Source organism: Platalea leucorodia, assembly GCF_965183815.1.
Source record: "Platalea leucorodia genome assembly, chromosome: Z".
NCBI classification, from domain to species: Eukaryota; Metazoa; Chordata; class Aves; order Pelecaniformes; family Threskiornithidae; genus Platalea; species Platalea leucorodia.
This window is the reverse complement of record NC_138858.1, coordinates 81944028-81959322: the sequence shown is the minus strand read 5'-3', so window position 1 is coordinate 81959322 and position 15295 is coordinate 81944028. Positions and strand designations below refer to the sequence as shown.

Below are 15295 nucleotides of genomic sequence, written 5' to 3'. Positions count from 1 at the left end.
AAATTCTAAAACTACTGTTGTGTTAAAAGTTGTGTCATATACAACATAGTATTTTAATGGTAACAAATCCCTTAATCAGTTGTGTTAAGACAAAGTGCACCCATATAAGTTTTTCTTACTAAGAACAGAGGTTTGAAAATCAAATTCTGTTCATCAAACTCAGTAGAATGTATAACAAATTAGATTTCAGTATTTCAAGGTGATTGGCCTCTCAAGAGGCATAAAATGTAAACTGAGGGGAATATTGTTGATTCAAAGGTGATATTTATTTTGTTCTACACGATTTCACAGACACTAAGTCATAAATAAGGGTGCTAACATTTTAAGTGAGTTTTACTAGTTTAAGTATGTAAATTTGCACAGCCTCTATCTAGTCTTTAGAATTATTGCTCGCTTGTGTCTGTGCAGCTGCTCCTTTCTCTGACTGCATCATATTTGATGTCATAATATGGTATTATTTTAACTATTGTTGTTCAAAGTATAGATTTTTCCCTCTTTAGCTTTCTTTAGCATTACATGAATGAGACAGGCTGCGTAAATTTTTTTGTTGGAGCTTTTTGTGTTTTTTAGGGTTTTTTGTCCCAATTTCTTTAGAGTTGTGCTGTACTCATTTTATTTCTGTGATGTGATATAATGACAAATAAAAATTTACACCAGTGACGGACAGTAGAATTTGGACCAAGGTGGTGGGTGAAAAGAGCACATACTGCGGTTATTTCCTGAACATGGAAATAAATGACTATTGTTAGAGGACAGCACCTGCTTTGTTAGTCCCAAACTGTAGGTCGGGTCACGTCACTTCAGACTGAAAAAGCCAACATGAATTTTGAGACAAATGAAAAATACACAGTTAAGTATGCACACTTGGTCATAGTAGGACACTTCAGTTTCTGGAAATATAATGGAAAAGTAGAGATGCGTTCTGCTTGTCAGTCAATATAAAACTTACAAATGGAAACTGTATTTTGTCTTTTTACCTTTCTTTTTCTTCCTTGTATTGCATAATGAAATCAGAACAACACTGAATCAGGAAACACAGAGTAAAAATATACCCTCTCGTTTTAATCAGAATATCCATACAGATTTGCATAATAAGTGTTACTGCTCCAGATGCTATTTAATTTATTTATTTAATTAAAAGTATGGGAATACAGTTGTAAGAGCATTCAGTTAATAGTAGTAAATACCTAAGCCCTATGAAGTAAAAAACAAGCATCCTTTGCTACCCCAATAATGCAACAAGCACTGAAAATGAGAAGACTTGACTTACTCAGATTTAGTTAGGAAGACAGATAACATCTAGTCATTAGACAGATAATGTCTTATGTCGTTGGCTCTTTTCAAATAGCTATACTTCTCCGTCAGCTGGACAATCTTCAAGACAAAACTGTTAATACCAAGTACATAGGCATGTGACAATTCTCCATGTCATGAAGTCAGTTTAAAGCTGACAGATTAAAATTAAATAAAATTAAAAATAACCCAGAAAACTAACCCACAACTAGAGTTTTTTGCAACTGATGCACAGAATTCATAAAGGCAGTTTTGTACATTGGTTAAATTTTGTAAGTGATTGTTAGATTGGAATTCTCACACCAGGCACTAATCTGAAGTCTATGTGCCAGAAAGGTGTTGAAAACATTTTGAGATCCCTTTCCACCACTATAGTCCACAACGTGTTGTAACGTCAGTACTACTGACAGAAACAAGTGGATTTCTATAACTCTTTACAATTACATTGCAAAAGACTGGCAACTTTTCAATTTAAAAATGCATACAAAATAATGTACTTATTTTTTAATAATTACCTATCTGCAGATGTTGCTTTAAGTTGCCTTTGCAAAAATTTTGCGAAACAAAAGTGTACTGCACAAATTATTAGTATTTCTAAAAATGATATGAGTAATAGAAAGCACAGATCTGTCTTATAAGATGGCGCTTGAGATAAATAAAAAATGCATCTAAATAGATATTTAGTTATCTGAGAAAAAATATTAAATGGAAGCTGACCAAAGCCTAGGGTGTTCTGTAGGATTGCTTGCATTTACCCCATTGGGGACAGGATGCAATCCTGTATTTCCATATATTTGTAGAACTGATAGGGTGGAGTTCTTTGAGGGTGTTAAAACTGAGGAGTTACAAGAATTGAACAGACACTCTGTTCTCTCTTTTATATCTCCTCCTGAAGGACGTTTCAAATAATAGTAGATAGGAAATTACAATAATGTGCTGTACGCACTGGTTATACTGGAGACATATTCAAATTCTGAGCATATGAAGCAGCCCTGTCATGGACCTTTCAGAGTTTTTCTTTCTCCTGTTGGTCACCTTGACACTGATTGACTGAATAGGGTGTCTTCACTGAAGAACAATTGAAAGATAAGCAAAATCTGCTTGTTTAGCATTATGTAGGCAGGCTGAAGCTACCCACTGTACCAGTGCTTGCCCTGTGTCCTTGGGCGTTTTGAAGCATAGCTGGTTCATAGCATAGCATAGTTTTGAAGTGAAGCATAGCTTTGTTTCTAACTAACGGATTTGTTCTGATTCTGCAATCAAAGTCAATTATGGGAGAACTTGACAAACTTCCTTGGGACATGGAGGACTGTCAAGGAGCACTGAGGGACTGTGGCTGCTCAAATCCTTTAGCCTTCATCCCTGTCATGGAGTTGGTGTGTCACAAGTCATAGTGAAAGCCTCCCCGGGGGCACGTACAGCAGCTCCGGTCATAGGGCTCCACACCAAAAATCACCTATTGAGTGTAAATTTACAGCTAGAATTAAATTGCTCAAAACACTTTAAAGGCTTCAGTCTGTACTGTTAAACTTTATCCTGGGATCACATATAATTGGTCTTCATGTGACTGCCATAAAGCCAACACAGAAGCATGCTGCTGGCCTGAATGCCATGCTCCATGTTTACCGGAAATAAAGCTGCATGTCAGTGCCTGATCTGGATCAAATTTGTGCCACTGAATGATTTAAGAGTGCCTAAGTCTGAAGCACATGATCATAGAATCATAGAATCGTTAAGGTTGGAAAAGACCCTTAGGATCATCGAGTCCAACCATTAACCTAGCACTGCCAAGTCCACCACTAAACCATGGCCTCAAGCACCATGTCTACCCTTCTTTTAAATACCGCCAGGGATGGAGACTCAACCACTTCCCTGGGCAGCCTGTTCCAGTGCCTGACTACCCTTTCGGTGAAGAAGTTTCTCCTAATATCCAACCTAAACTTCCCCTGGCGCAGCTTGACACCATTTCCTCTCGTCCTGTCACTTGTTGCTTGGGAGAAGAGACCAACCCCCACCTCGCTACAACCTCCTTTCAGGTAGTTGATGATGTAGCCACAGCCACAGTTCTTTGCTTATGAACCAGGTGATAAGCCAATAGCCTGAACTGAAACGACCATTCAGCTTTATGTTGAAGGGAACCTGGAGAGGTAAAATCCTGGGTAAATTCCATTCCAAGTATATACCCTGAATGACTTAAAATGAGAGCAAAAAATTATTTTTTCCTAAATTTTATTGTCTTTCGCAAGTGAATAGCTGTCAGTGTGTCTAAGAGAATCACATTTTACAGAGTAGAAAGCTAGGGGAAGGTGACTATACAGAGGTGTGCTGCTAAATAAGTATAAAATGGAATTAGCCAAAAGGTATTCAAAGGACATAGAGGTTGTCATTCCTTTCTATTCTTAGTTATCAGCAGTCTGCCATACTTGTGCATAACTTGGAGAGTTTTACGTAGGAATCTTTTTTTTTTTCTGTAACCCACAGGGGACGTGTGTGACTCCAACCCATGCAAAAATGGTGGCATCTGTCTGTCGGGACTGAATGATGACTTCTACTCATGCGAGTGTCCTGAAGGCTTCACAGACCCCAATTGCTCTAGTGTTGTGGAGGTTGGTAAGTGCAAACTTTAAATGCTGGAATAGTTGTTTGAGTATCATGTTAGTCTGTGCCTGGCCAATCAGTGATCATGTCCACAACATTTTGTACAGTGCTGTGGTCACGGCATTGTTCATTATTGGTTTCTTAACCTTACCTCTATATCATAGATATATGTACCATAATTAACAGACAGTTAAAGGAGTATCTGACAAGTGTATCTGCAGAACATAATCACACAGAAAAGTTCGGTGCTGTACTTTACAAAGAGCAAAGATCATAGTTGTGACTTAAAGTGACCAACATTTCTCAAAAATCAATGTAATTAGATATTTCTGTATATCCTTCTGCTGATCAATGACCATTTAAAGTTTGATTTCTGGTAGTTTTATGCCTAGGTCCAGAGTAAAGAGTAATTACTTAAACAAGTGAAGTTACAGAAAGAGTATAGGAGAAATGAGAATAACACATAGTAGTCACTTGTTTGAATTTCAAAACAATTACCCAGCTGGAGGTTGTAATTAATCATTATATGAGTGCATAGAGTGCAAGTCAAATGTACTGAAATTTTGTGATGTGCGTTTGATTCAGAGTAAATGTAAATATGAGTGGTAGCTCTAAAACATCTGGCAGGTCAGGCCTCTGTCTTAAGAAAACTTAAAGGAGAAAATCAAAGTGCAAGGGAAAAGATAGTAGACAGCTCACTGTGTCACAGGCCATCCCATCATTTTCGATGAAGCAGAAGAGCTGCAAGTTGATCAAGCTATTATCCCAAAGAAGGTATAAAAGTACGTATGGTAGAGCAAAACAATAAGTAGACACTACTGTTTAAATAGGTACATTTTCTACCTATCTCTTCCATGGAGTTGTGGGAGTTAGGGTAGGAAGGTAGAAGATAGATACAGAAAAACATTGAGTGACAGAAGAGATGGCAGTGTCTCTTTGTTCGTATTAGGAATATAGGCAAAAGTGAAGGTTCTGTGGCAGTACCTCGTATCTGAAGGCTTTGCATGCCCTGCCTGCATTTCTTCTACTGACAGCCAAAGTATTTGAAAACAGTACGACCCTTCAGGTATTTCATATCATATGTCCATGTCTGTGATTCATCAATCTGGGTTGCGCTAACATGCTTAAGTCTGTGACAGCTGAGTAGTGCTGACACATTTTGCTTCTGCCAGCTGTACTCTAGGACACCAGCCTCAGGCAGAAAGGCAATGCCAACAGCCTTGCTTCTACAGATGTCTCGTTGAAACTGTCACAGCACCTCTCTAACACTGCAACCATCCTAAATCTCTGTGTTTTTCCTTTTTTAATAAATAAGTAAAGGCTACACAGGCACAACCTGAATACACCGTTCTGGGGATTCAGTATATCCCTCTCTATCATGAGATAAGGCAAGCAGAACTTAGTCCAGGAACCCAGGGTTGGTTTGGTTTTTGTTTTCTGTTTTTCTTTTCTGAAAATGATACTACCGTTGTTCTGGGAGTCTAAGTCTCCACAACGCAATTTTAAGGGAATTTGGATTTAATTTGATTTCTCAGAAGATAAATTTTCTGCAGACAAATGAACTAGTTCCTGTGAGAGAATGACCAACTTTGGTCAGACACCAACTGCATTTTTTTCTGACTCTAAAATGTCATAGTAGCTAGCTATTACCTAACATTTGGTTATTACCTAACATTTTCTTATTACCTAACATTTAATTATTACCTAACATTTGAGCTGCACAAGAAACTACTTGTTCCCTTGATGCAGCCACACAAGAAGCCGGAAGGCACTGCCACAGAATCCTGTTTTCCATCCCTTTCCCTACCATTTTTATGCATGCTTGAAGGGTCTGAATTTATCCTACAGGTATAGATCATGCTACCCTAAAATGCCCTTGGCATGGGTTTACTGCAGGAAATGTTCGGATTTATCATGTGCTTGGTTGGCAGGAAATTGCATTGTGCATAACTGGGAGAATGCCGATCATGAATGAACCTGAGATAAAAGCATGTTGTGGTAATTTCAACTGTAATTTACAACTAAATATTAACAGGGCTTTAAAAAATACACATATACTTAACTAAATTCTTCAAATACTTCAACAAAATCTCAGTTTGGTAAACAAAGTAAAGCATAAGCAAATAGAGAGCTTGAGAATATGTGGTAATCACGGCGTTTATGCAGGCAGAATATTACATTTTTAATTTGCAATCCAGAGGGAGTATCTAGTGGACAACATTGGTTAAGTAAAGGACTTATTATTATTCCTATATTAGCTAAAATCCAGATTGTTAATTTATTTTTTGTTTGTCCTGTATGGTTATGCTACATGTGTGGATTCAGAGACTAGCCATTACTTTTTGAAAACTTTAAAAATAGTTTTTAAAATAATCTTTTACTTTTTAGTAAAGGCTGTGTGAGGCTTATTCAGCATTATATTCCTCTACATAGAGTCATATAAACCACTGAAAAAATGGTGTTTCAAGATAATTTTTTTTTTTCCTATCAAAATGACGATCAATAGTATAAGGTATTTGTCAAGTAGACTCCATTAATTCAAACACTGGAGTGTTTCAAGTAAAATAATCAGTTGAAAGGTGGGTTTGTGAGGAGCCCAGGAGTGCAAGACCCCATGTGATCACTTTTACAAAGAGTGTTTATTAGCAGATGTAAGATTGGAGAAGGAATGCTAACAAACGTTACTTCTCTTTGGCTTTTTAATGAGTTATTGCCCAAAAGCTATTTCTCGTAATCCTTAGTATCTCAAAAAGTTTCTTGACAATTTCCTGTGTAGGTGAAAACACTAAGTTGGTTAAAATTACACATTTAGGATGTCCAGAGGCACTGAGTAAGAAGAAAAGAGGAGGGTGGGGGGAAAAAACAACACAGAGAGAAGCCTACGTCAGTGTGTCTCCCCTTGAAAAGGCTGTACAGCAAATTTTAAAAGCAGTTGAGTGTTTTGTGCAGCCCTCTCATTAGATGCTCCACTATTAGACTGTATTCAATCCTTGTGACGGGATACTGTTGATCTCTGGACACTAGCTGGAAAGTCACAAATTTTCAAGGAACTTACCTCCGACAGGAGAATTTCGCAGTAAAAGGTAACAGGGATTTTACTTTTTCGCGCATTTAAGTGGGTAGATAAAAACCAATGCCATACAGATAGGAAGTTATAAATTCACATAAAGGAAAAACGATAGATGCATGAAAAGTACATAAAGGTAGGAAGTTTAAATATTTATGCAGAAGTTTTACCTAATTGATCAACAAAGATTCAAGACAGTTTGGGAGCTACATGAATAGTTCAAGGACTTAGGAATGTAACTGCCATTATTATCTTAATAAAACTAAAATGTAAAATAACGCAACATAATCATAGAACCTTATTTCAGTCTAAAAAGATTCATTATTGCTGTTTTTTTTCTAAATTTCCCCATGGAAAATCCTGACTCCTCTGCCATACCTCTTCACTATTTTCTGACCCTGTAACTTTAAGCGTATCTAAAACAAAATGTTTGTAAAATATTTATAATAGTAATTTATATGTTTTTAATTACTAATCCTATTCTGATCCTACTCTTTCTCTAATGGTAATCCTGCCTTATTTCCTCTTTCCTTATGCTAAATACTACACATAGTCATGCGAAAAGAGTTGAGATTAGATGATAGACCTATAATATCACCCTGTTTGTGCAGCTAGGTCATTTCAATGCTCTATGTATCTTAACAGATTCTAAATATCTGATAAACTGGCAGAGAATAAGATAGAGGCAAGCACGAAAAAGTACATTGTTGTTCTTTTCAGTACAGCACATCCTCCAGTGAGGTAGAAAAGGATTTAACTAAACAGATAAGAGTAAAAGGTAATTATATCAAGCTTCCCAAATAGCAGAATGTTTTCCAAAGATAAAAAGGACACTATGGCCTGAGTTACCTCTTTAGCAGACTCCTATCTGTATCTTTGGAAACATGAATTTTAGCCTAGATTGAAAAAGTTTCACATGTAATTAACATTGGTATTGAAATACATTACAAACAACAAGTTGACAGACTTTACATCATTAAATAACTCACAAGTAATTCTCAGAAGCCATATGAATTACAAAAATACCATAAACTACAACTGTTGCATACAATTAATAGAATTGTTCAGGAAAGCTATTTATGTGCGTCCTAATCAACATGAGTAGTTGATGAAAGAGAAGTAGCTTGGTTATGTACAATGCATGAGGGGAACAATGGCAGTGTTGCTATATACATTGAAATAATACTGTGGGAAATTTTTTTTACATAAAAATTATTCCTGTTTTATTTGGTGTGTGCATAGGGGAAAACAGGGAGAGAAATACATGACTGAAGATAAAGAGCGGCTGAGTTTGGTATGCCATAAGACTATCACAGTATGTACCATGAGTGACCATGTTGTTCAAGTCTGAAAAATGAACAACTTAAAACTATTCAGTTTTGATCTTCCAAATCTGAAATTCACTAACTGTCTGAGAGGATAAACTGGTGAACATGTTTTGTTTATGTAAGTGGAAAAATAAATGATGTACAATGACAGGGAGGGTACAGGAGCCATGAGCACATCAGAGAAGAGCTGGGAACACTCTCCAAAGCTGCATTCAAATAGGCTGTTGGTCCCCTTCTGGAAAGTGTCTTTACATTTTGCGTCAGCCCTCAATATGCACTGAGAGGAACTCATTATTGAAAAACATGGTAGAAATGTCTATGTGCATTTTAGAAGGGTGGAAAGGCAAGTTAATGATCTTATACACATAATACAGGAACCTTGGGTCTAAGTGCAATATGGTGGCTGAGAGAAAGGAGAAGAGCTGAAAGGAAAAAAAGAGATGCCAGTTTTGCATTACAACTTTATTCTGCCAAGTGATTAAGAAGTGATTGTGGGGTTCCTTGTTCACATTGCAGTGTTTTCCATATCAGTTTAGTCTTTCCAGTATCCAAGTATTTCTTTGACAGCTACTGTCTCTGAGCCTGTGACACAGGAATCAAAGGGGTTCTTCCCCTTTTATGCTGTTAAATTAAAATTCAGTAAGATGGATTAGACCCAGAGTGCTATGATCTGTTGGCTTTGTGGCTTTCTTTGCATAACCTAAGTCTCTCTCTTTGCTCTCCTGACCTCTGCACTGACAGGACAAGAGCTTGTAAAAAAAATTAATAAGGTTAAATTTCTGTCATTGCTTTCCAGTCAGTGTTACAGATGCTTTTTAATGCCATGAGTGGAAATTACTGAATGATTTCAAAGATGTTTTTATAGTCCTATAATATATGATTTTTAAGGAGGATTGTTTGCACCACATGTTGAACATATGTACTAATGGATTTTCTCTCTAAGGTGGAAATAATGAAATGAATCCATTCTTACAAAAGAATTCCAATGGCTTAGTCTCATGTGTATCTAGTATGCAATTGATATGAATGTAACTGTCTTAGCTCTAAATTAGGGAGCCTGAAATGATGCAAATTAAAGCACTGGCGATCACAAAATCGGAGTAGTTGAGGATGGGAGGCACTTCTGGATGTCACTAGTCTAACCCCACTTCTCAAGAGAGGTTTCTCAGGGCCATGACCGGTTGGGTTTTGAATATTGCCAAGGATAGAGACGTCACAGCTTCTCATGGCAATCTGTGCTGGTGTTTGATCACCTGCAGAGTGAAAAAACAAACAAACAAACAAACCCAAAAAACCCAAATATGTTTAAGTGGAATTTTGTGAATTTTAGTTTCTGCTCAGAGTCTCTTGTCCCGTCACTGTGTACAACTGAGAAGACCCTGGCTCTGTTGTCTTTATTTCTGAGACTTCTCTTCTCCAGGCTTAACAGTCCCAGCTCTCCTAGGTGCTCTTCATATGTCAGGTGCTCCAGTCCTTTAATGATTTTAGGGAAATAATCACATCTCTTAGCCTGCTGGCAATGCTCTCCCTAGTACAATACAGTACTCAGTGCAGATTGTCCGGGATACTGGGAAACAGGATGTGGACTCCAGATTTCAGCATCTGCTGTCACTGCTGTATGTATAGTGTCACCCAAATTGACTATATTGCTATCATGACAGAATCTACCTAAGTGACTTATTCACTGTATTTCTTATTGCCAACAGGGAGATTTTATTATATGGCTGTGAGTTCTTCTTCAGTAAAGTGTCATGCTTTGCTCTTGATACTGATTTATTATTTCAAAAAATTGCAAAGGAAAGGAGCATCTGTTTATATTTTTGTTCTTGAAAATAATGTCAATGGTTCTGTTGGTATAAAAGTGAAACAGCAGAATGGTGAGTTGGGCCCGTGTTTATTTGAATGTAGGAAGAATAATCACGTTTCATGGTCTTCTGGGAAAAGAGTGAGATGGAGTGGGAGAGCAGGCGTAGAAAACAAGTTCTTCCCTGCTCGGCTTTATCTATGATACCTATTTGGATTCTGTGCTAATTTCTTTCCTTGTGGGAAAAGAAGAAAAGTGTTAGTTTTCTTGAGCAATAGCTTATTGCTGCAGACTTCTTAATAATGTCCAGGTTTCCACTTCTGAGCAAGGAAGAAAGGTGTTAAGTGGAGCCCTATCAGCATGACACCTGATTAAAATAAAGCTGATTTTGTGTGAATCTGATTTTTGTTTGGTTGGTTTTAGTGGGAAATATCCCCAAGGCATTTGCCAAACTATTTGAAGTGCACTCTTGTATTACTTTTCTTATTATTAGAATTTGCAGTATGAGCATGGACTACTAAATTTCCTCTTAGTAAGGCTGTAGCAGTTGTATGTTCAGTATGTTGAGGACATTTCTCAGTGTTCTGTTCTGAAGTCTATGGCCTATAGTTTTGCATCTTTGTTATAGCAGCATTTTTACATGGAATTCACTATACACCAGATTTCTAAACGGGAACTATCACACAATCAGGGCACTTGGCTCATTAGGAGATGTTCTCAAAGGTTACAGAATTTCGTTGAAAGATAATCAATAGATATTAATAAAAATAATTTGACAAATTAAGTCTGAGTTTTTAGTTTCTGGGTAGCCTGAAGACTGTGTACTGCACAGAAATCTAAATTGAGTAGATTAAATGCATGTAAGCAGAATAGCTTAATAAGTGGCATTAAATGCAGTGCAGAAAATGTTGTGTTAATTGTACAACGTTTACATCAAAACAATTGTCTTTGGTGTTGATTGCTAGTAAATATGTTGTGAAAATATGGGCTCAAGTCAAAATTGGTGAGAATTCATAGAATCATAGAATACCAGGTTGGAAGGGAGCTCAAGGATCATCTGGTCTAACCTTTCTTGGCAAAAGCACGGTCTAGACAAGATGGTCCAGCGCCCTGTCCAGCCAAATCTTAAAAGTGTCCAGTGTTGGGGAATCCACCGCTTCCTTGGGGAGATGATTCCAATGACTGATTGTTCTCATTGTGAAAAATTTTCCTCGTGTCCAACTTGAATCTCCCCAGGATTAATGTGTACCCATTACACCTCATCTTTTCCATGTGACTTCTTGTAAAAAGGGTGTCTCCATCTTCTTTGTAGCCATCCTTTAAATACTGGAACATGGTGATAAGGTCTCCCCTAAGCCTTTTTTACTCAAGGCTGAACAAACCCAGTTTTCTCAGCCTTTCCTCATATGTCGGGCTTCCCAGTCCTTTGATCATCTATGTGGCACTTCTCTGGACCCTCTCTACCCTGTCCACATCTTTTTTGAATAGCAGGGACCAAAATTGAACACAGTATTCCAGGTATGGCCTGACAAGTGCTCAGTAGAGTGGGATAATCATAGAATCAGTTAGGTTGGAAAAGACCTTTAAGATCATCAAGTCCAACCATTAATCTAGCACTGCCAAGTCCACCACTAAACCACGTCCCTAAGCACCACATCTACACGTCTTTTAAATACCTCCAGGGATGGAGACTCAACCGCTTCCCTGGGCAGCCTGATATCCAATCTAAAACTCTCCTGGCACAACTTGAGGCGCTTTCCTCTTGTCCCATCACTTGTTACTTGGGAGAACAGACCAACCCCCACCTCGCTACAGCCTCCTTTCAGGTAGCTGTAGAGAGCTATAAGGTCTCCCTTCAGCCTCCTCTTCTCCACACTATACAACCCCAGCTCCCTCAGCCACTCCTTATAAGACTTGTGCTCTAGACCCTTCACCAGCTTCATTGCCCTTCTCTGGACACGCTCCAGCACCTCAATGTGCTTCTTGGAGTGAGGGGCCCAAAACTGAACACAGTATTCAAGGTGCAGCCTCACCAGTGCTGAGTACAGGGGGACGATCACTTCCCTAGTCCTGCTGGCCACGCTATTCATGATGCAAGGCAGGATGTCATTTGCCTTGTTGGCCACCTGGGCACACTGCCAGTTCATGTTCAGCACTGTTGGCTGAACTGTTGGCTTTCTTTGCCACAGCAGCACACTGTTCATTCATATTGAGTTTGTTGTTCACCAGGACCCCCACATCCCTTTCCACAGAGCTGCTCCCCAACCAGGTAGATCCTAGCCTGTGCTGCACTCCTGGATTATGTTTTCCCAGGTGCAAGACCTTACACTTGTCCTTGTTGAACTTCATAAGGTTCTTGTTAGCCCACTCTTCCAGCCAATCCAAGTCTTCCTGCAGGGTGGCTCTCCTTTCTGAAGTGTCCACTTCCCCCCTCAGTTTGGTATCATCAGCAAACTTCATCAGGGTACACTTGATCCCATCATCCAGATCACTTATAAGATATTAAATGGCATTGGGCCCAATACTGATCCCTGGGGGACCCCACCTGTGACAGGTTGCCAGTTTGAAAAGGAGATATTTACCACCACCTTCTGGGTGCGGCCTGTCAGCCAGTTCCCCATCCACCACACAGACCACTTGTTTAGACCGTAACACATCAGTTTCTCTAGGAGGAGGCTGTGGGAAACTGTATCAAAAGCCTTGGAGAAATCTAGGTAGACAATATCCACAGCTCACCCCACATCAACCAAGCAGGTTACTTTGTCGTAGAAGGTGATCAGGTTTGTCAAGCATGATTTGCCCTTTGTGAATCTGTGCTGGCTTTTCGCAATCACATGCTTCATTTGACTTGTGATAGCGCCCATGAGGATTTGTTTCATAACTTTCCTGGCGACTGAACTAAGACTGATGGGCCTATAATTTCTTGGATCCTCCTTTAAGCCCTTCTTGTAGATCGGGGTGACATTAGCCTTCCAGTCTTCTGGGATGACCCCCAATCTCCACAGCTTCTCAAAGATTACAGACAGCGGCTTCACGATGATGTAAGCCAGCTCTTTCAACACCCTCGGGTGGATGATGTCACAGCCCATCAATTTGTAGGGGTCAAGCTCCTGTAATAGTTCACATACCATCTCCTCCTTCACTGACGGTAGGTCTGTGTTTGCATCAACCTGGATTTTTGTTCCCAAGGCCTGGGACACAACAATGCTGATAAAGACAGAGGTGAAGAAAGTGTTGAGAACCTCTGCCTTTTCAGCATTGTTGGTGACTAATTCGCCTCTCCTGTTTAACAGTGGGCCAATATTTTCCTTCTGTTTCTGCTTGTTGTTTATGTGCCTGTAGAACCCTTTCTTGTAGTTTTCAACATCTGACCAATTTCAATTCAAGCTGAGCTTTTGCTTTTCTAACTGCATCTCTGCATACCCTGGCAATGCCCTTGTAGTTCTCAACGGGTGTTTGTCCACTTTTCCGTCTCTGGTATGCTTCTCTTTTGGTTTTGAGAAGACCCAGAAGATTGCAGTTAAGCCAAGGGGGTCTCTTGCTCTGCCTACTTCCCTTACTTTTAAAGGAGATGAACTGTTTCTGTGCTTCCAGGAGGGCATTCTTGAAAAATGCCCAGCACTCGCTGGATCCTTTATCCTCCATGGAAGCTTCCCATGGAATCCCTCCCAACTGAGCTCTGAGCAATCTGAATTTTGCTCTTATGAAATCTAAAACCTTTGTCTTAGTACTAACTTTCAGCATGCTTTTCAGCGTGCTAAGCAAGATATTACAAAGCACGTTTTCTTGGTTTGTGAGTGGCAAGTCCAGCAGTGCCTCATTCCTGGTTGGCACATCTAACATTTGTATGAGGAAGCAGTCCTCTAGACATTCCGGGAACTTGATGGATGACATGTGAGCTGCTGTATTGTTCTTCCAACAAATGTCTGGGTAGTTGAAGTCACCTGTAAGAACCAGGTTCTGTTGACCCAAAGCTTGCTTAAGTGACCTGAATATTGCTTCGTTGGCCTTATCATCTTGGTTTGGAGGCCAGTAGCAGATGCCTACTGTAAGATCCCCCTTGGAGACCACCCCTCTGATCTTGACCCAGAGGCATTCGATAGGGCTTCTACAATTACTGTAGTTGACTTTTATTCAAGGTTCTCCTTAACAGAGAGCAGGACTCCTCTTCCTCTTCCTCCCTGCCTGTCTTTATGAAACAGCCTATAGCCATCCATCATGATCCTCCAGTCACAAGAGTTGTTCCACCATGTTTCAGTTATTCCTATGATATCATAACTTTCTGACTGGGCACAGAGCTCCAGTTCCTCTTGTTTGTTCCCCAGGCTGCATGCATTGCTATACATATGCTTGAGGTGGTTGGACTTCTGGTTCTTATCTTGGGAGGCAGCCAAGGAACATTTGTTGCTGTGGTTGGTCGGGCTTATTCCCCAGCTGGTTGCAATGGTGTTAGCATTGCCACTTTGGACCCTGCCCCCCGAGCCTTCAGTTTAAAGCCCACCTCACCAAGTTGGCCATCCTGCTGCCAAAGATTCCCTTGCCTCTTCTACACAGGTGGATCCCATCCCTCCCTCACAGGCTATAGTCATCAAAGAATGTCCTGTTGTCATAAAAGCCAAAACCCTCACAACAGCACCAGCCATGAAGCCACTTGGGCACCAATACTTTTCGTTTGCACCCCGAGGGCTTTGTAGTCTGCCTTGATTCTGCTGAGGCCCTTTTCATGCATCCTGCTGCACCCTCTCGATCCCTGTTTGCCCGCCCTGGTTACAGTGCTCCTGGTTGCTAGTGCTCCCTAGAGCTGTTTAAATTTCCCATGGTTGCTCCTGGCACTGCCCAAGCCCTGTCAGCCTCTCTCCTGAGAGCTGCCGGCTCCTGTTGGGGCTCTCTGCTGTTCCTCGGGTTGCCCTGGCTCGAGGAACTCCCCTGTACACCTCAATCTAGTGCTCAGGCACAGAACCTACCATTGCTGCAGCTGCATGCCTCACTGACTGAATGCTGCTTTCAGTTTTGCTGCATTTAAAAAAAAACATGTTTAGAAATATTGAATCAGCATTGGTAAATTGGGCAAGTAATCCTGGAAACACTTTTCCCATGAGCGACACACAACTATGTTCATTTAGGCTGGAGCTAATATTTTATTAAAAGAACCTCTGTATTGGAGTACTGAATCTGAAATTCATTGGGATAGTATCACAGAATCAC

General features: G+C 39.8%; 1 protein-coding gene across 1 annotated transcript in view; it reads left to right on the top strand.

Annotated features, from left to right (window-relative positions):
- Positions 1 to 15295, top strand: part of EDIL3 (EGF like repeats and discoidin domains 3) — a gene marked incomplete at both ends in the record, with an annotated part of 260749 nt that overhangs the window by 63671 nt on the left and 181783 nt on the right. Inside the window, one exon of the mRNA XM_082335828.1 lies at positions 3775 to 3903. Coding sequence (XP_082191954.1) covers positions 3775 to 3903 — 129 coding nt within the window. The remainder of the gene's footprint in view (positions 1 to 3774; positions 3904 to 15295) is intronic.